The sequence below is a fragment of the Rhizoctonia solani genome, chromosome 15 (assembly GCF_016906535.1).
Source record: "Rhizoctonia solani chromosome 15, complete sequence".
NCBI lineage: Eukaryota > Fungi > Basidiomycota > Agaricomycetes > Cantharellales > Ceratobasidiaceae > Rhizoctonia > Rhizoctonia solani.
Genome location: NC_057384.1, coordinates 868,786 through 893,630, shown reverse-complemented (window position 1 = coordinate 893,630; position 24,845 = coordinate 868,786). Strand labels below are relative to the sequence as shown.

General features: G+C 44.1%; 4 protein-coding genes across 4 annotated transcripts; 2 read left to right on the top strand and 2 right to left on the bottom strand.

Annotated features, from left to right (window-relative positions):
- Nucleotides 1-561: 561 nt before the first annotated feature.
- On the bottom strand, nt 562-5,801 carry RhiXN_12079 (Retrotransposable element Tf2 protein; the record flags this gene model as incomplete). The annotated part of the gene is made up of 4 exons (XM_043331894.1): nt 562-833; nt 1,612-2,142; nt 2,714-5,086; nt 5,204-5,801. 4 exons carry the CDS (start codon nt 5,799-5,801, stop codon nt 562-564), a joined length of 3,774 nt encoding a protein of 1,257 aa, XP_043186655.1.
- A 60-nt stretch (nt 5,802-5,861) lies between these two features.
- On the bottom strand, nt 5,862-9,681 carry RhiXN_12078 (Retrotransposon-derived protein PEG10; the record flags this gene model as incomplete). The annotated part of the gene is made up of 4 exons (XM_043331893.1): nt 5,862-6,109; nt 6,277-6,561; nt 6,664-7,821; nt 9,417-9,681. 4 exons carry the CDS (start codon nt 9,679-9,681, stop codon nt 5,862-5,864), a joined length of 1,956 nt encoding a protein of 651 aa, XP_043186654.1.
- Nucleotides 9,682-11,868: 2,187 nt separating this feature from the next.
- On the top strand, nt 11,869-13,059 carry RhiXN_12077 (Retrotransposon-derived protein PEG10; the record flags this gene model as incomplete). Its single annotated transcript, XM_043331892.1, has 1 exon — nt 11,869-13,059. One exon carries the CDS (start codon nt 11,869-11,871, stop codon nt 13,057-13,059), a length of 1,191 nt encoding a protein of 396 aa, XP_043186653.1.
- A 125-nt stretch (nt 13,060-13,184) lies between these two features.
- RhiXN_12076 (Retrotransposable element Tf2 protein) lies at nt 13,185-16,470 on the top strand (the record flags this gene model as incomplete). Its single annotated transcript, XM_043331891.1, has 7 exons — nt 13,185-13,310; nt 13,362-13,585; nt 13,636-15,277; nt 15,349-15,531; nt 15,600-15,926; nt 15,986-16,039; nt 16,099-16,470. The coding sequence occupies 7 exons, from the start codon at nt 13,185-13,187 to the stop codon at nt 16,468-16,470; spliced, it is 2,928 nt and encodes a 975-aa protein (XP_043186652.1).
- Between the last annotated feature and the right edge of the window lie 8,375 nt (nt 16,471-24,845).

The window sequence follows — 24,845 nt, the reverse complement described above, 5'->3', positions numbered from 1 at the left end:
TCTGTAAAAAATACTAAAAATAATAGAAAAAAGATGGGAATCCAATGGTATAGTTTGTAAGGATGTAACAGCTAGGTTGGATATACTCCTGCTCAGGTCATTCTGAGCTGCTTGCATGGCCCATTGTTTGAGCCAGTCATGTAGATCCTCTATGCTCATTTTGCATTCCAGGATCATGTAATAGACATCTTCAAGGGTGAGGTTGTCTACATAGCCACCTAAGCCTGATGGTAATTTGTTTTTCCAGTTTTCAATTTCTGCAGCCAGCCATTCCCTTACTGTTGAGATTGGTATCCACCATTCAGGATCAATTTCCTCAATGTCTAGATGCCACTCTGCCAACTTCCTTGTGTGCTTTAGCACTGGGGCCCTCACTACATCCTCCACAGAGGCACCCACATTACCTCTACACACAAATAACTTGGTGCTTTGAATCAGTTTAGGTTGTTTTGGTGGCTCACTGCCAACCCAGCAGAGGTATCCCCTAATTAGACAGCATAGGGTTCTTCCAATCCAGTAGCACTTCCATTGCTGACCCATTGGTATGTAATCAAGGGTTGCTTAGGGATCAAGTAGTTTGGCATAAGCCTTGGATTGTTGGAAAGAGTCACATCTTGTGATGACCTTATGCCAGTCATAGATGTTGGTGATAGGGGGTTGATCATTCCCCATGTCCCAGCCCATGGATGGATCTGGGGGTGCCCATTGATCCAGGTTGTCCTGGGACCAAGGGAACTTGGTCCTGTGCTCACTGGATCTGTCAAGGTGGTAAGAGGTGGCATCCCCAGTTGCCTTGGAGATCCTGGTCTCTGTTCTGATGGCAGGCATGATGTCTTAGTAATGGGAATGGATAAAGAGGTAGTGGTGACAGTGGTGGTTTGTGATGACTTCCCAGGCATGGGATGCCTTCTGTCCTAGACATCTGTAAGGATGTCAAGGGCGCAGGCACTTGTGGCTGTGTGACTAATACAAGTGTACCACTTAAGGCGGTGAGTTCTACCCTACAATGTCTAAATACTAAGCTATGGTGGCCAGGGCCTTAGGGGCAATGGCAGGCTACATAAGTACAGTGGGTGCAATGCTTAAGGCATGTGTCTAAGTGGTGTTCTGGCTGTAAGGCCTTGTACAATGATCAGAGTGTGACAAGAGGTAATTGACCTGGGTGTTACCATGGTCAGTTAGCCTCCTTATATATTCTATACAAGAGCTAATTACAAATACATGATGTCAAATAACTAATCCAATAAGAACCCTGCTCTGCAGTTGGCCTTACTCATGCATATGTGTCACTGACATGTCATGATGACATCATAGGTGGAGGTGGCTATGTATGCTGATTAAGCATGGATGGGGACATGGCTTGGCGCTTAGCATATGATATAAGTGCCAAAGTCATGTGATTGAAAATGTAGTCCGTTAGGTTTTGTTTAAATTTGAGAAAAGGTGAATAAATTCCCTGGTATCACGTGTGTCTACAACACCTTCCTTTATACCCTGGGTTGCCAGGACCCTTATCTTTCCGCTTATCAGACCCTTTATTGCCCTTTGCCCCAGAATCACATGATTTCCTATGTTCTTCAGTAGAGTGGTTAGTTCTCCCACACACCTCACATTGGATTTCAGTAGACCCTGATTTGTTGGAATTGGATTCACTGTTGTTCTTGGCCTCCCAGAGGGCAGACAAGGGAAGTACTTTATCCAATTGGTCAATTACTTCCTGAGAAATACCATGATCCAGCATTTCCTGTTCCATCTTTAGATGGTTGTCAATATGTTTCTCCAACCTTTTGACTCCCATTATTAGTTCCATTAAGAATCCATAGACCTTTTGGGTACTTGTAAGGTGGTCATTAGTAATCCATTTCTTGTTTGCCTCAGTTTTTGGTGGTTGAGTCTCCTCAGGGAATTTGGCAAAGAAGTCTTCAATAAAATCCTTCACTGTCTTATTCCTGGTTGCCTCATCTACCAAAGGGGTTTCCTTTTCCCTAGCAACAGGGTCCTCCAAGGGTGTGTTATTCCCTGGATTCTCATGCCTAGGGTCTAGGATCCTAGCAGTAGCAAGTTGAAATGGTTCCATATCTGGTTGGTCAGCCTGTTCAGAAGGGGTAATTCCTACTCCTTCCTGATGTCCCTGTTCCATGCCTTGTATTGGAGATGTCAGCTCCATGCAAGGGCCATGTTCAAAGTTATCCTGTCATAACCCATATCTGGAGGGTTATTACCATATATATCCACTGTCAAAGATATATAGTATATATGATGCACAGTGATATATTAATAATATAAGTTGCTGGGGGACATTGCACTCCCCCTGCCCCCCTTGCTGCAGGCCAATGTTAAGGGAGCCTGTGGGCAAAGTCTGAATATTATATTATTATAGAAGAGATTATGTCATCCCCCCCCACCTCAAATCTGTAGTAGTTTAGTATAGTATTTGATAAAGGACTGGAGGGGGGGAGGTCATGTGACCTAGACTTAGAGAATATCACTAAGTCCAGCCATGTTGACCATAAGTCTCTTATATGTGGGAACCTGGGGGTTCTGAGTGCATAAGTGCGAGTATATGCGGGTTTCCGGTGGCCGTAGTGTGTACCATGAGTGCCCTGGTGTGTGAATAAAGGGCACAATAGGGGCATGGCTCATGACATTGCCCCCCCTTTTGCACCTCTTTAGGGGACTTGAAGAGGTGCATATCTGTTAGAGTGAGACACACTCATATAAGCAGGTTTCCCCTTTATTGTCCTCTTTTTCTTTCCTAAGGTTTTGATTTCAGGAGGTAGAGGCCCATTAGGGAACTCCTTTTTGAATCTCTCCATGATCTCAGGCAGTTGGGCAATCTTTTCAGCCCTCTCCATGGTATCCTCTAGCTCATCATATCCTTTCCATCTGACCTGATATCTCAGTCCCTCCTTGTCCTTTTTCCATGCCACAATCTTTTCCACTTCATACTCCTCTTCTCCTTCTTCTGTTATAATGGGAGGAGGTTTCACTTGTCTTCTGTGGAAGTCAGTGTCCTCTTTGAAGGGAGCCAGGAGATTGAGATGGAAGAGATTGTGGATTTTTATGTTGTTAGGAAGGTCTAGTCTGTAAGCATGGGATGAGATCTTTTCAGTGATAGTGAAGGGTCCAGCTTTTCTGTTGTCCAGTTTCTTTGCAGGTCTCTTTGTTTGGATATTGGTGGTCATTAGCCACACTTTATCTCCTACTTTGTATTCCTGTCTGGGTGCCTTTTCCTTTGCTTTGTGGAACTCCATGGAAGCCTTGACTTCATCCCAAATTAGTTCCATTTGTTTGGTCATGTCTTCTGCATGTGGTACATTGGAGGTGGTAGGTGCAATATTCCATCTTGGGTGCATCCCATACACTGTCTCAAAGGCTGATTTGCCAGTTGCAGAGTTGACTTGATTGTTGTGACAGAACTCAGCTATAGGTAGCCATTTTGCCCAATCATCTTGTGCATAGTTGCAGTAGCTGCGCAAGAATCCCTCCAACCATTGGTTTGTTCTTTCTGCAAGGCCATCTGTCTCAGGGTGATAGGCAGTAGAGTATAGAGGCTTTATTCCCAATTTCTCATATAAGGCCCTTTGGAATTCCTTGTTGAATACCCTGCCTCTATCTGAGATTGTTGTCCTAGGGGTACCATGCAGTTTCCATACTTCCTTGATAAAGATTTCAGCCATTTCCTTAGCATTGGTTTTATCTATGCAAGGAATAAAGTGAGCCTGCTTTGAAAAGCAGTCTATTACCACTAGAATACTGTCATATCCATTGGATAGTGGGAGTTTGACTATCATGTCATAGGCAATATCCTCCCAGGGCCTGCTTGGAATAGGTAGTGGTCTTATGGGGACTGTATGTTTGTGGCCTTTACTCCTTTGGCAGTTTTCACATGATTCCACATATCTGTTTACTTGGGCTTTCATTCCTGGCCAGTAATAATCTCTTGACAGGAGTTCCAAAGTATGTGCTTGCCCTTGATGGCCAGCAATGGGGGAGTCATGGTACTGTTCTAGGAGTTCAAGTCTGATAGCCTTGCTGTCTGGTACAAAGATTCTTTCCTCATACCATAGGAGCTCTTCTTTCCATTGGTATTTAGCAAACTGTTTTGCTACACTAGTAGGTAGTTCTTCCTTGTGTTTGACAGTAGCAATCAGTGTTTGAATTGACTCATCTTCCTCCTGAGCCTCTCTGATCTGAGAAATAATGTCTGTTGTTACCTCTGCCTTCATTACCAGGAAGTGTTTAGGATCAATCATTATCTGTTCCTTGTTAGGAATGTCCAAGTGATCAGGTCTTCTTGATAGGGCATCAGGCTTCTCAGATATTTTTCCAGGTCTGTAGACAATGTTGAAGTTGAAGGGTGCCAGGATTTGGTACCACCTTGCATGTTGCCTGTTGAAGGTGTGGACTGTCTTCCAGTATTCCAGGTTTTTGTGATCAGTGTTGACAGTGATGGGCTCAGTTGTGCCTTCCAGGAAAAGTCTCCAATGTTCCAGGGAAGTAATGATGGCTAGTAGCTCCTTGTCATGTGTGTCATAGTTAGTCTGGGGATCATCAAAGCTCTTGGATAGGAAGGCAATAGGGTGTAGGTAGCCATCAGTGTGTCTTTGGCTAAGCACAGCACCCATAGCTACTCCAGAGGCATCAGTTTGTAAGAAGTAAGGTTTCTGGGCATCAGGGTGAATAAGTACTGGGTCCTTTCCAATTTCCTCCTTGACTCTATCAAAGGCTTGCTGTTCAGCTTCACCCCACTTCCACTTTACTTCCTGCCTGGTAAGTAGAGTTAGGGGTTTTACAATAGTGCTGAAGTCCTTGATAAAGCGTCTGTAGAAGTTGGCAAATCCTATGAAAGACTGCAGTTGCTTGACAGTCTTAGGCTCCTTCCATTCCTGTACTGCCTTGATCTTTTCTTTCTCCATGGAGATACCTTCTGGGGTAATCACAATGCCAATATAGGTTACTTCAGTGGTGTAGAATAGGCACTTTGCAAGTTTCAGGTACAGGTTGTTGTCCCTGATTCTTCTAAGTACTTCCCTGAGATGTTTGGTGTGTTCTTCCCTATTCCTAGAGTAGATCAGTATCTCATCTAAGCAGATAATCACTGACACATCAGTCATGTCATACAAAATATGATTCATCAACCTCTGGAAGATTCAAGGGGCATTTCTCAATCCAAAAGGCATCACACAATATTGAAAGAGACCATCCTTTGTCCTGAAAGCAGTTTTCCATTCCTCCCCTGCCTTGATTCTGATGTTATTGTATCCTGATTTCAGATCAAGTTTGGAGAAAATCTTGGCATCCTTGACCTTTTCTAGAAGGTCAGACTGCAAGGGCATGGGGAATTGATCTGTGATGATGATGCCATTGATCTTCCTATAGTCCACTACTAGTCTCAGTCCCCCATCAGCTTTCCTCACAAAGAAGCATGGGGAAGCAATAGGAGAGTGACTTGGTTCAATTTTCCCATCCAATAGTTCCTTCTCCATATATTCTTTCATGGCTTTGGACTCTGCTGGAGACATGGGATAGGCTTTAGCAGGTTTTGGAAGTTCACTCCCTTCCTTGAAGTTAATGGAGCAATCAAAGGATCTGTGTTGAGGTAGTTGTTTAAAGAGCTCTTCAGAGAATACATCTTGGAAGTCTTCTATCTCAGAAGGGAGTTCCTCTATCTCTGCCAGTTTTCCTTTCATAGGTTCCTCATCCTGGTAGCTTAATGAGAAATCCCTCCAGCAGATGGTAGGGTTGGCTTCTCTTAGCCAAGAGAGACCTAGAATGAGTGGAGTATCTCCTAGTGGCATAGCATAAAAGGTTTGTCTGAAGGTTCTTCCTTCAATGATAAGGTTTGGAATGGCCTTATATCAAATTTTTTCTTCTACTTCTTTTCCATCAATGGCTATGACTGTCCTAGGGGAGTGAAGTTCAATCAGAGGAATCTTGAGGTTCCTAGCAAAGGTAATATCCATGAAGTTTTGTGAAGAGCCAGAGTCAATAAGCGTTTTGATGGGGTCCATGATTCCCTCAATGGAAGTGTAAGTGGGTAGAGTATCATTTGTTCCTTTCATAATATACACCTCATCACTATCCTCTGAGGGCTCTAGGGGACTCTCTGACATGGTTACAGAGGCCCTTGGTAATTTTTTGACTCTATGGATTCACAATCCTCCTCTATCCTTTTCTCTGTCCCTATCTTTCCCAGTACTGGGTCAGGTTTGTAGAATTTCTCAGGGCATTGTTTTATCTTGTGAGTCTTGCTCCCACATTTTGGGCATTCACCTGCCTGGCTTCTCTTCAGAAAAGTCTCTGCAGGGAACCTCTCTGTAGGTCTATAGTTGTTGGTCCTTCCTTTCTTTAGGATACTAGGTGGTGTAGTAGTGTCCCTGATTGAAGCTGCCTGTTGAAGAGTGTCATCAGTCCTGATGGCTACTTCAATGATTTGCTCCAAAGAGTAGTTGTCAATTTTAGGAGTAGTGATCTTCATGCAAATCAATTCTGACTGCAGGTTAATCTTGAGTCCCTTTTTGAAGGTGTCAATGAGAGCTTTCTCATCCCAATCAAGATCTTCTTTTATAATTCAGAATTGACTGGCATAAATTTGTGCTGATCCAGTTTGTTTTAGGCTATTGATCTCCCTAATAGCCCTATCTCTTTTGGATGGATCACTGAAGTTGAGTAGGAATGCTGCTTTGAATGCATTCCAGGAAGTCAGGTACTCATGAGGTTCATCACTGAGATGTTTCTGCATCAGGGGACTGGCCCATTTGACTGGTTCACCTTCTCCCATATTGGTTAAGGTGGCCCTGATCTTTCTTTCATCAGTGAAGGTACCAGGGTACTCTTTGAAATATATTTCCACCTTCATGATGAATGTTTCAGCTTCAGTACCTCTTTTTCCATTGAAGACATTTGGCTGTTTAAGTCTGGCTTCCTTTGGAATGGAGGTTCTTCTGGCTGGAGAGGACTGTCTCTGTCTAGAGAGGTGAAGATTATCACCATCCTCTTCCTCACTGTTGCTTTCCGTCTCAGTTCTTTCTGTTTCTGGTTCTTTAAGTAGTCCTATCTTCCTGTCTACCTCCAAAATTGCTTCCAAAAGTCTTTCCTCCATGGTAGCTATTCTGGATTCCACATCTTGAAAGAGTTGAGGCAATGCATCCACCTTGTCTTGTAGCTCCTCTACTTGATTTACAAGGTGGTTATGGGCTGTTTGAGCTGCTCTTTGCTCCTCAGAGACTTCACCTAAGCTCCTTCTTATATAGTTGGTCTGTAGGTTGAGGTCTGCTACATCTCTGCCCACTTGTCTCAGGGCAGCTGCACTTTCAGAGCTATTAGCATGTATGTATTTGATAGGGCCCATCTTCAAGGCAATGTCATCTTTGATATCATTGATGGCACTGCTGATGGCTGCTTCTACCCTGACTTGAGGCATCACCTGATGGCTCTTGGCCTCATAGTCAGCTATAGCAGCCCTGGATATAGGTAACCCCTGCATAGGTATCTGGGGTTGTGGTTGGTGTGCAATTAATGCTGTTGGCTGGTGACCCAGTGTGGGTTCCCCCAGCCTTTGGTCAAGCTCTACAGGGCTTGTTCTCCTACTAGATGTAATGGATGCAGGAATGCTCTGTAGGGCTGTTTCATGATACCCCATATTGGAAGTGCTTCTTGTTCTTGCTTGTCTTATGGTGGTACCAGTAAGGTTGTGTCTCCTAAGAGTGGTATCCCCTTCCTGGGCAGTAATGTCTTCTATAGTGACAGAAGATCTGTTGGAAGGCTGGATATGAGTGGCTGGTAGTCTAGGAGGTGTATCCTGCACTACTATGGGTTCTAAGCTAGAAGTGTCAGTAATCACAATGCTAGGGTGTTCTACTGTACTACACTGAGCAGCAAAAGTATTGCAGGTCAGGAGAGGTCAAAAGTTTACCTCCATTGCTGAGCAGCCAATCAGTGAATCCCATCCAAATTATACTGACACATGTGGCCATTGTAACACTATGCTTTAGCACATAATCTTACAAATCCATCAAGGACTGAGCTCACAACCCTGCTTTTGCTGTAATGCAGCCTGCAAAACTTTTGCCAATTGTGTTGAGCATCTTAAAGATCTGCACATAACTGATTATGCAGTTCAGTATAAGCTCTGGTTTTTTGCACACACATTCCCAATTATAAGGGCTATTGCTGGACAGAGTATCAGCTTGTTCCACTTATTAGGGACTGTGTAACAGAACTGTCTTCTCAGGGCCAGTAAAAGAAACTCAAAATTGCAGTTGCATTGCACTCAAGGCACTGTGTGGGCTGGAAATGCTTTGGGGTATTTCAGGTGACTACTGGTACCCAGTGAAATAGTTTCTGTGACCTTCCCATAGCTGGGACTGGAAATATAAGAGATTGCAGTGGGTTAGGCTGTATGAGCTGAAGATTGAAATGCCAGTCATAAGCTGGAATCCAAGCCAAATGACATAGAACCTCTAGCAGTAGTAGACATAGATCAAGGGTATGCTGAGATCAGTTATCTATGGCAGCAGTGATGTGTACACAAAGATAGCATGCAGTATACACAGAGATTGCAGCCAATGGGTGGGGTCTCAAATTGGACATCTTCTAACTCTGTGATTGTCAATCAGGAAACATCCAGTTTTCCATTATAAGGTCTGTCTTAAAGAAACCTTATACTGTATGAGTTTCAACCTTTTCCAATTCACAATCACAGAGTTAGAAGATGTCCAATTTGAGACCCCACCCATTGGCTGCAATCTCTGTGTATACTGCATGCTATCTTTGTGTACACATCACTGCTGCCATAGATAACTGATCTCAGCATACCCTTGATCTATGTCTACTACTGCTAGAGGTTCTATGTCATTTGGCTTGGATTCCAGCTTATGACTGGCATTTCAATCTTCAGCTCATACAGCCTAACCCACTGCAATCTCTTATATTTCCAGTCCCAGCTATGGGAAGGTCACAGAAACTATTTCACTGGGTACCAGTAGTCACCTGAAATACCCCAAAGCATTTCCAGCCCACACAGTGCCTTGAGTGCAATGCAACTGCAATTTTGAGTTTCTTTTACTGGCCCTGAGAAGACAGTTCTGTTACACAGTCCCTAATAAGTGGAACAAGCTGATACTCTGTCCAGCAATAGCCCTTATAATTGGGAATGTGTGTGCAAAAAACCAGAGCTTATACTGAACTGCATAATCAGTTATGTGCAGATCTTTAAGATGCTCAACACAATTGGCAAAAGTTTTGCAGGCTGCATTACAGCAAAAGCAGGGTTGTGAGCTCAGTCCTTGATGGATTTGTAAGATTATGTGCTAAAGCATAGTGTTACAATGGCCACATGTGTCAGTATAATTTGGATGGGATTCACTGATTGGCTGCTCAGCAATGGAGGTAAACTTTTGACCTCTCCTGACCTGCAATACTTTTGCTGCTCAGTGTATTGTCCTCAATCACAGTAGTTTCATCCTCAGAGCCAGGCATTGATCCTGGCATGACAGATGGTCCCCTCGCTGCATAGGTAGGAGAAGAGGCTCTAGAGGTTCCTACAGATGAGGTTCCTGAGATTCCCCTCCTTCTTGCTGGTCCTTCATCAAAGGTTGAAGATTGACTGGTTCTAGTAGGGTTTCTTCTAATATCTGCACCCCCTGGGGCACTGTCAGGCTCAGGAGTGGCAGACATGTTGTTATGGATATGACATTACTTCTTCAATCTGTACTTATTTTATTAATTACACTAGTAATCTTACAGTAAACAAATGAGATAAAGATGCGAACTAAGGTTCTCAAGGTCCCTCTATCCAATAGTGACCTTTACAAAACCTACAAACCTCAGGAATACCCTCAATATGCGATGCCTTTTGCATATATGCTGTTTTCTCACTCATTTAAATATATATAAATTCAGCTGAGTAGGTAAACAGTAACAAGTAATATTTCTCTTGTTTGTAGTATTTATTATGCAAGATTCTATCTTGTGGCTACACACAGAAATATTCAGGGTCCCCCCTGTTGCATAGGCAAGTGCTCCAGCGCTTAATCAACCCTTAAGCGCCGACGCACTAAATGCGCCTTTTCTCCATCACCCGGGCATCCCATACTGCCAAATTGCTTGCGCCTAGGTGCGCATGTTTGTGCACTCCAGAACGCTGGGTCAAACTCCCAAAACGGACAGCATTTGGCAGAGTTATGCCCCATTTACTGTAACTACCCAATGCAGCAGTATCCTACCTTTGGAACTGTTTACTCCAAGGATGAAACATTTAGCCTTGGGACATCTAAGGACCCACATAGGTAAATACTGCCTTGGGGCAAACATTGCCTTGGGGCAAATATTAGGAACTGTTGTTTGTTTACTATGTACCAAAGTATTGGCTCCCTCAAGTGTTTCAGTTGCCACATGTACCTCCTGTACCCCCTCTTGGTATCAATCATGTATATACTTGTTTGTGCGCCTTCTCAGGGTATAAAAGGACCCTGTGAAGACGCTTCTAATGCATCCCATTATCCTACTTTTACTCTTGTATATTGACATATACACACAAGCCTTTAACAGCTTATCTGCACATTTACTTTAGTGATTGACTCACTGTAAATAGCATAGGAGGTTATTTGGCGCACTAAGACCATAGGCCAGTCCCAACAGACACAGGGTAACCTATTAGTGTACTTACTGCAACCCTGTGCCCCTTGACTGTCACAGTTGTTGAATTCAACATTGAGTATAGTGCAACAATACTGTAAGGATTGTTGTGATTGAGTGATAGTGTTTCAATCCACCATACCCCTTATATTGTAGATATGTTATAACCTCCTAACATATACCATTAGAATTGCCCAAATTTTCTATTATTTTTAGTATTTTTTACGGACTCAATACCTTATGTTTTTCAATCACGTGATCTCGGCGCTTATAATGCCAAGATGCCGCGCCAAGATGCCATGCCAAGGGCGCTTAGGAGAAATCCATGCTTCTGCGCAGCCCGCAGCATGCTTCTCACTTGTCTTCTGTACTTCTTTCTCTCACACGCACAGACCATGTAAATAGTGTGCTTTGTCTATATACAGCAGGAAAATTGCTTGGAGACACCAATTCAATTTTACCTTGTCTCTTACACATTAGAGAAGGTAGCCAGCCAGCTAAGTAGCCAGCCCCCAGTAGTAACAGTAGCACTCACCCCTTTACTTGACCTACCACACCTCCAGGCCTCAGGCCCCATTGTCACCAGTAGTTAGTAGTAAGCCGCCTTACGCGGTAGTAGTTAGCCTTAGGTAGTTAGATTAGATAAGTAGTGTCTGTATTAGTTACGGCCTTAAGTGCCCGCCACTAGCAAGTACCCACCTTACAGTGGTGTACAACATTGTAAAATTGACTTCTTGTAGGCTTGATCAACAAACAAGAAGACTCCTAGTACTAGCACAAGGGAAAAAACCGTGATTGGGGCTACCTTGCGGGACATAATAATCAAAAGTCCCCCACCCCCACGTAGTACCAAATTGCCATAAGGCTAATGAGTCCTATTGTCTGCATACCACGAGTTTTGCTGGAACTCTGCAGTTAGCAACCCTAGTCAGCTGAAGTACCCGCTTGCAAAAAACCCGCTTGTATCACAATTGCCAGATCTGTTGATTTGTTGTAGGGATTGTCCAACGCTAGGTATTTGACGCAAGGGTTTAGTGTATATACACTGCATAAAAACTGCTCATAAGTCCTGTATCAGGCACCTACCTTCCCCACGCCGTATCCACTATTCCATCCACACGCTCTGGCGTCCCACATCCCTACTCGCACCCCACCAGCCGCTCCATTCCATCCCATTCCCAACCACTCACTTGCAGCCCATCTCCCACTCCAAGAGACCTGCCAGGAATGGAACCAGAGCCAACCCTTAGCGCTCTCCTTGAGGCTATTGCAGCCCTCACCACCCAAGTTGGGTCCCTCCAGGACCAAGTCAAGTCTCAAGGCAAGCAAATCATTCAGCTCACTGCCATATGCAAGGAGACCAACAACCTTGTTGGAGACAAGGATCAGGGCGGAGCCCAAACCAAGCCTGGCCCATTGACTGGGCCTGTCACCCCTCCTACCCACTCAGGAGGGGAAACCCACACTCCAGGCACGGTTAGGCCTGGACTCAAAGCCCTGTTCCGGCCCTCTCAAGGCATGGGTTTTGATTCCAAGGACAAGGAAGAACCAAGGCACCCAAAAAAGGAACCTCAAGGAACGCCTAAGTGGCACCTTGGGTCCCTCACCCCCTTTGATGCCGGGTCCAGCGTGAAGCAACCCAAGATGGACCTCCCAGACCCCTATAAGGGAGACACTAGGGGACAAAAAGCCACCCAGTGGCTGGACCAAATGATGCTTTGGGTTGCCCTTCACAGGGATCAATTTGACAAGGAAGAACAGATGGTTGTCTGGATCCTCTACCACATGGAGGACAAGGCAGCCGATTGGGCGCTCCCCATAATTGGGGCAATTATTGAGGGCAAGGGCAACCCCCCTACCACTATCCAGGGCCTAACCACCAAATTTAAAGAGGCCTTTGCCAACCCCAACGCCAAACGGGCTGCGGCCAGAAAAATTGCCACCCTCTCCCAGACAACAACCACCTCCAAGTACGTCACAGAGTTCTGCAATTTGATGGCGGAATTAGACTGGAACAAGGAGGCCTTCATTGCGCAATTCACGCAAGGTCTCCATTGGAAAGTCAAGGAGCTGCTGTCAACCAAGGATAGCATCCCCAACAAGCTTGAGGCAATTTTTGCAGCCTCAATAAAAATTGATAACATCTGCCACAAAAACAAGGAGAACCAGCCAAAAAAGGCACCCGCCAAGTCCCCAGCCACCGTGGCCACCACCTCTACCACCACCACGCAGAGGGTCCGTTTATCCAAGGACCCTAATTACGTCACACCAGAAGAACGGGACCGCCGCCACGCTTCAGGACTCTGCATAAAATGTGGTCAAAAGGGACACGGGATCAAACAATGCCCCAATGGATGGAAGGCCACCATCAAAGAAGCCGCCAAGGTGGGAGAAGTAGTAGAGTTGGAAAAAGAATGAAGCCAAGGACTGCCGTCAAGTCCTTGGTGAAATCCATAGAATCACATGTATCAGACCTGGTTGTTGAATTTGTCTCTATTGCTCTTGATTCAAATAAAAAACCATTACTCTATCTTGATCTGATTATGTCAAATCAACCAGCAGACACCCTCAAAACTCTCATTGACTCAGGAGCCACGTCAAACTTTATCTCCCCTTTGATTGTGGAAAAATATAAAATACCAAAAACCCAACTCAAAAATCCACAAGTTGTGAGAATGTTAGACGGTACAATTTCCCAGACTGGTTGCATTTGGCACCAGGTTCAGCTCACGGTCTTGGCCAATGGCCATTCACACACCATCCCCTTCCTAGTCTGCCCCATTGGGAACACCTCCGCTATCCTAGGGATGACCTGGCTTACATCAGAATCCCCACTCATTGATTGGCAACAGGGAACAGTCACATTCCCTGAACAGGCCCAAATTGCCTTGGAAGAAGAAGCAGACCCTAATCCTTTAGCAGACCTCCCCCCTCAGTATCACAAGTTTGCTAGAGTATTGGCAAAGAGGAGTTTAAGGTCCTCCCTCCACATAGGGAGTATGATATCTCAATTGACCTCACTCTGGATGCCAAACTCACAACAGGTCCAATCTACGGCATGACCAATGCGGAATCTAAGGCACTGAAGCAACATATTGACAAAGAACTAGCCACGGGCAAGATCCGCCCCAGTACTTCATCAGCAGGTGCCCCGGTAATGTTTGTAAAGAAGGCAGACAGCTCCCTACAACTGGTTGTGGACTATTGGAAACTGAATGACGTTACCCAGAAAAATGTCTACCCACTCCCCAGACAGGATGACCTTATGGCCAAACTTAGAAACGCTAAAATGTTCACTAAGCTAGATTTGCACTGGGGTTACAACAATGTCAGGATCAAGGAAGGGGACAAATGGAAGACTGCCTTCAGGACTAAATATGGCCTATTTGAATACCTAGTAATGCCCTTTGGTCTGACAAACGCCCCGGCAGCATTCCAACATTTTATGAACAACCTATTCCGCGACCTCATTGATATCACAGTAGTCATTTACTTGGACAACATCCTAATCTTCTCCAAAGACCCTAACAAACACCCAGAACATGTTAGGGAAGTCTTATTGCGGTTATTAAAGAATCAGCTGTTCTGTAAGCTGTCCAAATGTCACTTCCATGTTACCACTGTGGATTATCTAGGAATCGTCATCTCACCTGCAGGCTTCTCAATGGATCAAAAGAAGATAGAAGCCGTCACCTCCTGGCCCACACCCAAGACAGTCAAGCAAGTCCAGGCCTTCCTTGGTTTTGTCAACTACCTTTGTTGCTTCATCCCCAATTTCAGTTCAGTAGCACGGCCTCTCCACAATCTCACCAAAAAGGAAACCCCCTGGTCATGGGGTAACCTAGAAGAGACAGTGTTTCAGGAATTGAAGTCCTTAGTAACAAGGTCACTGGTTCTAGTCCACTCAGATCCCAATTTGCCCTACTATCTAGAAACAGATGCGTCAGGAGTAGCCATGGGAGCAATCCTGAGTCAGCAAGGAGAGGATAACCGCCTACACCCAGTAGCCTATATGTTGAAATCCTTCTCTGGTGCTGAGGCCAACTACAACACCCATGACAAGGAACTCCTAGCCATCATCAAGGCCCTGGAGGAGTGGCGTATTTTCTTAGAAGCAACGGGTAAACCCATACAGGTGTTCACGGATCATCAAAACTTGGAATATTGGATGCAGGCCAGAACATTCAATCGCAGGCATGCCCAATGGCGCATATTCTTGGGCAATTTCAACTTTGAGATCCACTATTGCCCAGGAAAGCAATCAGGAAAGCCAGACGCGCTATCTAGGAGGGCAGATTACGTAGACATGCCGCCAGATCCAGAGGTCATGTTACCAGCAGAGGTCTTTGCCAATACCTCCAAAGAAGAAGTTGAAATTGTCACAGAAATTTGCTCCAGAGTCAGGGAAGATCCATCTCTGGAACCTATCATCCAATTTCTCACAGAGGATGCAGACCTTGCACCCCCCTCCATTTGGAAAGCTTACAGGGACTACAATTGGGAAGAGGACCTCCTATGGTACCAAGGGAAGCTAGTTGTCCCAGACTCAGAAACCCTGAAGGAACGTCTTCTGAAGGAATTCCACAACTCTCCACTGGCAGGACATCCAGGACAACAAGGACGCTTGAACTTGTCAGTAGGAATTATTGGTGGCCAGGAATGAAATCCTCTACAAAAGAATGGGTGGAATGCTGCCCAGTTTGCCAGGCCAATCAACGCGCACATGCTCCAGTTATCTCCCTGAAACCCTTGGAAGTCCCCCCTTTCCCTTTCCACACAATTTCCTATGACTTCATCACAGGCTTCCCTAAATCTCAAGGATTTGACGCAATTCTGGTAGTAATAGATTCCTTCTCCAAATTTGGACACTTCATTCCAACTACCAAGAAAGTCTTGTCCAAGGGATTAGCAGAACTATTTGTCTCACATGTGTGGAAACTCCATGGGTTGCCGGTTAGGACAATATCAGACAGGGAACCACATTTACAGGGAAATTCCTAAGGGCACTGTACCAACGTCTTGGGATCAAGCCCTCATTCTCATTGGCTTACCACCCGGAGTCAGACGGTCAGACGGAGAGGGTGAATCAATTCATCAAGTTCTACCTGAGATCATACATAGCAGCAGACCACTTGGACTGGGCCTCCTGGTTGCCATTAGTGGAATACGCATACAACAATGCTAAACACTCCGCCACCGGAAGAACCCCCTTTGAATTGGTATATGGAAGGAACCCGGTCATGAACCCGTCCAATGTCCCAGCAAACGTACCAGAATCTGACAATGTGGCTGATACCTTAGCACAAGAATGGAAGGAAGCAGAATCCGCCCTGAAATGACAAAGGAAAAAATGGCAGGAACCAAGGGAGTCACCCCGGAATATTCAATTGGAGAGAAAGTTTGGCTGGACGCAAAAAATGTGGAGATCCATTCTAACTCCAACAATTAGACCCAAAGCGCCTAGGACCCTTCAAAATCACCAAAAAAATCTCCAGCCATGCGTACCGCCTGGAACTCCTGGAAACCATGAAAATCCACAATGTATTCTATGTAGGACTACTGTCCAAAGTCCACAAATCCCCTAGTCAACCACTCCCGGAACGCCGTCCACCTGAAACAATAGAAGGAGAGGAGGAGTACAAAGTAGAGCAGATCATTGACTCTGAAAGACAACAAGGAAAATGGTTCTACTTGATCAAATGGAAGGGATATGGTCCGGAAGACAACTCATGGGAACCCAAAGAACTGCTGGAACACAGCCAGAAAGAAATTCAACGCTTCAACAAGTCACAACTGAAAAAGGCTTGTGACTCCGCCAAGAGCCTTTAAGGGGGGGGGCAATGTTATAACCTCCTAACATATACCATTAGAATTGCCCAAATTTTCTATTATTTTTAGTATTTTTTACGGACTCAATACCTTATGTTTTTCGATCACGTGATCTCGGCGCTTATAATGCCGAGATGCCGCGCCAAGATGCCGTGCCAAGGGCGCTTAGGAGAAATCCACGCTTCTGCGCAGCCCGCAGCATGCTTCTCACTTGTCTTCTATACTTCTTTCTCTCACACGCACAGACCATGTAAATAGTGTGCTTTGTCTATATATACAGCAGGAAAATTGCTTGGAGACACCAAGTCAATTTTACCTTGTCTCTTACACATTAGAGAAGGTAGCCAGCCAGCTAAGTAGCCAGCCCCCAGTAGTAACAGTAGCACTCACCCCTTTCCTTGACCTACCACACCTCCAGGCCTCAGGCCCCATTGTCACCAGTAGTTAGTAGTAAGCTGCCTTATGCAGTAGTAGTTAGCCTTAGGTAGTTAGATTAGATAAGTAGTGTCTGTATTAGTTACAGCCTTAAGCGCCCGCCACTAGTGAGTACCCACCTTACAGTGGTGTACAACAAGATAGCTTTATCTACAATATCTCATAAATCCTAGATATATTTTAGGTAAACCCCATAAGCCTTAAGTCTTACTTAAGCATATATAAGTCCTATACTTATTAGGCAAATCCTATAAATCCTGTACATTAGTCAGATAACCCTCTTACTTAAGGTACTATCCCAGAGACCTTAAGTATACATACCCTTAGTCACTTAGGCTTAAGTAACATTAGTCTAAGGTACTATACATAACCAACCACCTGCACTTCATAGTTGCTAGACTATTTGTTAGGAGTTGTTATTCCTGATAACCTAGCCTATATTGTGCATATATTCTGCGCATATACTCTGATTCTTAATACTAATTCTTAGTTATTCCCATATACATCTTGTATATAATAATTCTTTCTTACTCCTGTACTTACACAACTCTTAACACATGTGTTTCAAAGAAGTGGTTCTTTAAGATAAGGCTATCTTAATTTATAGTCAATGATACCTCATTATCTTATTCAAATAGAATACTCAAGAGCTTCTATTAATCAGAGCAAAAATAGTGCAACCCACAAAGAGGTCTTTAGCTGTTTGCAAGTAAAGTAATGGACACCTAGGGTCCAAGTGATGAGAAGACTCTGATAGTACTCTTATCACAAATCAGATAGAAGGGTCAGTGGAGACCCTTTATTGACAGTTGTTGATAGTTGAATTTGAAATTGATCACTCAGTTGCTCTTTTCAGGTGTAGCAGCACCTGCTTGTCCCTATAAGTTGTAAGACAAGGGAAAACAAGCTGGCTTTCTAAGCAGCTTGTTCTGCCCCTATATATACCTGGGCTTCACTTGGGTCTATATAAATATTTCAAATAGGAGCACAGCCTCTTGGACCCATAGCACAGCCTCAGAAGCAGTATGAGTCAAAGAACCATGTGACAGTGTTTGATTAGCCAGTTGGATGCCAAGAAATACACCAGTGAGGTGAGGTCTTGGCAGAGTTGGTTCTTGTTGTACACCACTGTAAGGTGGGTACGCGCTAGTGGGAGCGGGCGCTTGAGGCCGTACTACTACAAGCTTATGTAATCTACTGTACTAAGGCTATACTAATGCCGCTATAAGGCGGACTTCTGATACTATCTACTGCAAAGGGGCCGGAGGCCTGGGAGGTGTGATGAGTTAAGTAAAAGGGGTAACTTCTGAAGACAACTGGGGGCCGGCTACTTAGCTGGCTGAGTAATCCCTCCTCAATGAATAGAGACAAGGTAAAATCGACTTGGGGGCTCCAAGCGATTTTCCTGCTGTATATATAGACAAGTCAACTAAATACATGTGGTCTGTGCGTGTGTAAAAAGGAAGACTACATGTGAAAAAGGAAGCGTGCTGCGGGCTGCGCAGAAGCGTGGATTTCTCCTAAGCGCCCTTGGCACGGCATCTCGGCGCGGCATCTCGGCATAATAAGCGCCGAGATCACGTGATCGAAAAAGTAAAGATATTGAGTTCGTAAAAATAGTAAAAATAACAGAAAAATTGTGCGAATCCAATGGTATATGTTAGGAGGTTGTAACAGTTCTATTTTTAGCACATGATCATGTGGAACACTGCTTAAGTATGACTCATACTCTTGGCATGCAGAGCCATAATATAAGTATGACTCATCCAATTTCCTTATATGGTAGTCTTATTCCCCAATGCAGCCTGGTTTTACCCAGAGATTGAGCACAGGCATCATCATGTGACTTGTGGCTGAGTTGAATACTTGCTGACTAAGCATTTGTCATCATGCTTGGTTGTAAGTGATTTGTCATTCATTAGTTGATCATGTGAGTTGATTACTGACTAAGCATTTGTCATTATGCTTAGTCATACTTGATTTGTCATCACTGAGTTGATTATGTGGCTTGATTGCTGACTGTTGTATGCCAACTGTAAGGTTGGGTACTCACTAGTGGATGGGCGCTTACAGCCATACTACTACAAACAATGCTTATCTAACTATGTATCTAGGCTATACTACTATCAACTAAGTTGCTTATGGCAACTTCTACTAACTATTGCTAATGCAAGGGGGCCTTAGGCCTAGAGGTGTGATAGGTAAGAATAGGAGGGTAAGCATGGGTGTTACTGGTGGCTGGCTACTTAGCTGGCTTCTGATAACCTGTCTTGTGAGTAAGAGACAAGGTAAAATTGACTTGGTGTTTCCAAGCAATTCTCCTGCTGTATATATATGTTGTACACCACTGTAAGGTGGGTACTTGCTAGTGGAGCGGGCACTTAAGGCCATACAACTAATACACTGCTTACATAACAGGCTATCTAAGGCTATACTACTATTGCTTAAGGCAACCTACTACTAACTACTGCTGATGCAAGGGGGCCTGAGGCCTGGGAAGTGTGATGAGTAAAGGTAGGGGTAAGTGTTGCTACTGCTGGGGGCCAGCTACTTAGCTGGCTGGGCTATCCTCCTCAATGAATATGAGACAAGGTAAAATCAACTTGGGGTTTCCAAGTGATTTTCCTGCTGTATATATAGACCAAGAGGCACTATCTACATGGTCTGTGCGCGTGAGAAAAAGAAGTACATAAATGAAATAAGAAGAGTGCTGTGGGCTGCACAGAAGCGTGGATTTCTCCTAAGCGCCCTTGGCACGGCATCTTGGCATAATAAGCACCAAGGTCACATGATTGAAAAAGTGAAGATAAAGAGTTCGTAAAAAATACTAAAAATATTAGAAAAATTGTCCAAATCCAATGGTATAGTTAAGGAGTTTGTAACAATATAGAAAAGAGGTAGCTATGTACATGGTCTATGCACATGTGAAAAGAAGAGTCCATGTGAAAAGAGAAGCATGCTGTGGGCTGCACAGAAGCATGGATTTCTCTTAAGCGCCCTTGGCACAACATCTTGGCTTGGCATCCTGGCATAATAAGCACCAAAATCACGTGATGAAAAAACAAAAGATATTGAGTCTGTACAAAAAACTAAAAATAATAGAAAAATTGTGCAATTCCAATGGTATAATTTAAGGGAGTGTAACACTGACTCATCATAGTTCAGCTGACTAAGCTTAGTCATCCATCCATTTCATCTTCTTTCCTAATTTGGAAAGGGGATTGCCATTTTTGGCAAGTCTAAATTGCTTGGTCTCCATTTGTCTTGAAAGTCTTCTTCAAGTCATGTCTCTTTCCTAATTAGGAAGGTGGGTTACCATAAATGGTAATCTGAAGTTGTGTTGTTGGGACAATATGTTGTGCATCATTGATGTAGGGGCATTAGTCATCCCTACATCCCCTATTGGCAACACATATGTACATACATGCATATATACTGGGTATAGGTAAGCAGCTTGTTTTCAATGTCATTACCCATATCTGGAAGGGTTATTACCATATATATCCACTGTCAAAGATATATAGTATAGATGATGCACAGTAATATATGAATGATATAAGTTGCTGGGGGACATTGCACTCCCCTGCCCCCCTTGCCACAGGCCAATGTTAAGGGAGCCTGCAGGCAAGGTCTGAATAATGTATTATTATAGAAGAGATTATGTCATCCCTGTTATGTATCTCACAATATTTCATTCACAGCTCACCATCCACAATAATCTGCATATATCTTACTTTCTGATTTAATGGCCATTTGTCTCCTATTTTCTATTATTCCTGTCATTACTCTATGTAACGCTCATATTGACTGTATGTGTTACATATCGTTCAATAGAGCTCCTTTCGCTCGTTCTAACGCTGCCTGTCACGTGCTCATATGATAAGATCTCATGAAGATATTAGCTTCACAAGATTCTATCTATGTGGCTCAGGTACCTTACTAATAATTATATTCATATCTTTACATCTAGCTCAGCACATGACTAGCTCTAACTTGGGAAATGAACCTTATTCCTAGCTCAGTTGAGTCATACCTTTCATGAGATTACTAAGGTTTTCCTTATTTAGTAATTTCTAGTGGCACTGCAAATCCTGCTTATGAGCCATTCTGCTTGCCACCAGAATGACTCACACTAATGACTCACTCTAAGTGCTCATTGGCTGCCAAGCATTTTTTGATAGACTGAGTCATGTATCTAGATGTTTCTATTTTTAACTAATTGCAGTTCAACCCAAGAGCAGTCACATTCAATCCTAGTCATATCCATGCCTTCCCACCCACCAATCAAAGTCTTAGGAAGCACAGTCCTAAGCAAGTCATATTCATACTCTGACTAGGTGAATGACTCAGTAACCTTGCCACTCTAGGGTATAAAAGGGGACTCTTGCATACCCTTGGAGGGCACCCCTTCACCCTTCCCACCACTCCACTCACTGTTACTGTTGACTGTCACTCTTGGGTTTGGGCTTGCCCCCCTCAATTGTGTGATATATTGTGCCTCAAGATTTCAAATAACTTAAACTTGTATAAGTGGATCTCCCAAGTACCCATAGTGTGGAAAGGTTGTAGACCTGATACAGAGTTCTTAGGTTAAGTGAACAGAAGGCAATCATCCTCAGAAGGATATATACTAAGTAACCAGTTAGCTCCTGCAACTAGGAGTGAAACTTACATAACTATCTCTGCCAAAGGGAACTTGAGCCATTACTCTTGCTCTTAGAGAAATACTTACTAAGACACTTTACACTGAGAATGGATATATCTGTAGTTGATTGTATTCAAGATAGCTAGACCCAGAGAACCCTAAAGAAGCTACTTGTTTACTTAGCTTGGAAATTGGGAATCTTGCAACACAGACTCTGCTCAGCACCAGAGTCTCAACCTCTTTTCCCCCAATTTACAACAATCCCCCCACCCCAAATCTGAAGTAGTTTAGTATAGTATTTGATAAAAGACTGGAGGGGGGAGGTCATGTGACTGGGTGGACTGTCAGTCTCTAAGTCATGAACCCTTAGAGTAATGACAGTTCTGGCTGCATATATGTGAGTATGTATGGCCTTCTAAAGACTGTGAAGTATCCTATTAGTAGGTGGCTTGGTTGGGAGACATGCCAGCAAAGGCATGGGTCATGACACATCAGTGTCCTAGACATCCTTAAGGGCTGTCTAGGTAGCAGGCGCTTGTGGCCATGTGGACTTTGTATCTAGACTGCTTAAGGCAGTGTGGTGGCTACCTACAACAACAAACTATCTGATTACAATGACCAAGGCTGTAAGGGTGATGGCAAGCTATGTATCTACAATAGGTAAGTTGCTTAAGGCAACAAGTACAGGTGGGACTTAGTAGTTACTGGCCTTAGGGGCCTTGTACAGTGTGGGGATACAACAAGAGGTAATCAACCTGGGTGTTACCATGGTTGGTGAGCCTCCTTATATTATTACAGAGAGTGCTAATTGCAAATACATTGTGTGTGGGAAAGGAAGCAGTCTATATCAAATAAGAACCCCACTCTGCAGTTGGCCTTACTCATGCATATGTGTCACTGATGTGTTGTAGTGATGTCATCAGGTGGAGGTAGCTATGCATGATGAAGTAAGCACAGATGGGGACATGACTTGGCGCTTAGCATATGATATAAGCGCCAATGTCATGTGATCAAAAATGTAGTCCATTTGTCATTGTTTAAATTCAAGAAAATCAGAATAATTCCCTTTGGTATACATGTGTCTACAACAATCAGCAGCCTTACTCATGCATACATGTCACCTATGATGTCATCAAGGTGGAGGTGGCTATGCAGCTGACTAAGTAGAGGAGGAGACATGGCAAAGTGCTTAGGGTGTGTCCTAAGTGCTGGAGTCACATGATTGAGAATGTTGTCTGTTTGAGTCTGTTTAAATTTGAGAAAATGGGAATTGAATCCCTGGTATTGATTGTGTCTACAACAGCAACCAAATTAGGTCTTGTATCCAGGGTCTGTATCAAGATTTGGAGATTGTAGAGCACTCAATGGTTTGTAATGTATTCTACATGCAAGATTTTGGCTTATGGGTAGTTGCCCAGGGATAGCATGTCATACTTGTATTTCAAAACTTCCAAATTTGGGTGCTTGGGATACAGGCTCCACCTAACACATACAGGGAGCCCTCCACAGGGACCCCAAAACCTTGGAGCACTTTTAAGTGCTCTGGTTTGCAGAACCTCCATGTTAGAGTCTAACAGATCCAGGTTGATCAGCAAGCACTTGGGAGCACTCCACAAGCACTTCCAAGTGTCATGTTGGATGGTCTGGAGTGCTTGTTGACAAGAGTAAGTCTCAGAGTGCTCCCAAGATTATTGAGACCTTATAGGGTCAGGGGAACTCAAGAACCTAAATAACACTCCCAGTGCCAATATCCACCTTGCAGGTAGTCAGTTATTACCTATATGGCAGATTGGCTGCTATACTGGTACAGGTAAGGTCTGGGTATTTTGTTACAGGTTTGTCCAGTTTTCTTCTGTTCCTTTGGCCCCTATCTCATTGGAATACCAGATTCTCTAACTTAATTTCACTGACACCATTACATTGCTATCATGCCTCAGCAGGTTGAGGCTCCATTTTACCACTGCCCAATCCTTGCCGCAAAACATCCATTGTGCAACACCTTCAAAATTTCATATCCTACCGCCCCAGAAATAGCAGATATTTTATTCACATACGATTTCCTATTTTGGGTGTCCAGTGAATGCAAGAAACACATTTCTCAATTCTCCGTGGTTCGATTTGAGAGTTGATCCTTTTTGCTCTGAAAGAGCGCCATACCGCACTGAATGAACGCGATGATTGCTTCTCTTTGAAATCTGTACAGCGCACCCTTATTTGAAGGGTTACAACAGCTTTCGTCCAGAACTGAATTGTGCTGGAGGTGCTGATGTAGGCTATCTTGGTTCCAACGGACCTCGAGTATTCTGGTTGTTGGTTCGACTTTTCGAAAATATCTTTGAAGAGGACCATTGAATCTCTCTATAAATTATACGTTAAGATTTAGTATTCATGCCAAACAAGTTCACGCTAAACTGACCGTGCAGCTGTTTCAGGGACGGGCCTTGCTTCACTTTGTCCTTCTCTGATTGCCCACACCCATTTTCCGAAATGGCGGTATCCACTGTGTGGCACTTCGCACAACGATCCATGAATAGCTGATAGCCCAGCATAAGCTTTTCATCTACAGTCATGAAGTGAATAATCTCGCCACTCAATTTCATCGAATAGGATGCTTTACTGTCGTCTGAGGTCATCACCTATGGAAAGTGATTCACTTGTCCTGCACCAACCCAAGAGGTATTGTGTAGTAATGTTATCTATACTTAGACGAACGGTACCATTTTATAGTACGCATAAAGGTAACCAACGAGCTAGATGGACTCTTTGTCTAAAGGTCTCCGGCGATCTCCCATGGGGGGGCCTACCCTGAAACGCCCTGGGTCAATCTGGGGGAGTCTGGAATTGAGTCCTGCAGTCATCTGCGATGGCCCCTCGGACGCATTGGAGAGCCCCAGAGATTAGCCGCCAACTAGGAAAAGATGGGTGGGCTCATGACACACCCTTATTCAACGCTCGAAGATTCTTAATCAACATGTAAGTACCCTCAAACGCGACGGCTCTTTGCGATGAACACCTTAGAAGTCTCCAGCCATGATACCTGCCTCTGGCACGCTCTAGACCGAGTCGACGAATCCGAGATGTCACGTCGAATTCTAGTGTAGCAGATTACAAACTGGATGCTTAGCCGTACATTCCATTCAATCAGTGGACCCGTACATCTTAAGGTGCTATGCTGTCAGAACACACATATGAGGATGTAAGAGCCCGAGCTTTTTTTGGGGCGCAATCATCTGGTAACTAGCGGTTCTCCATATTGCCCCCAAAGTGCATGAGGGTTTCAATCGCAGATAGATAT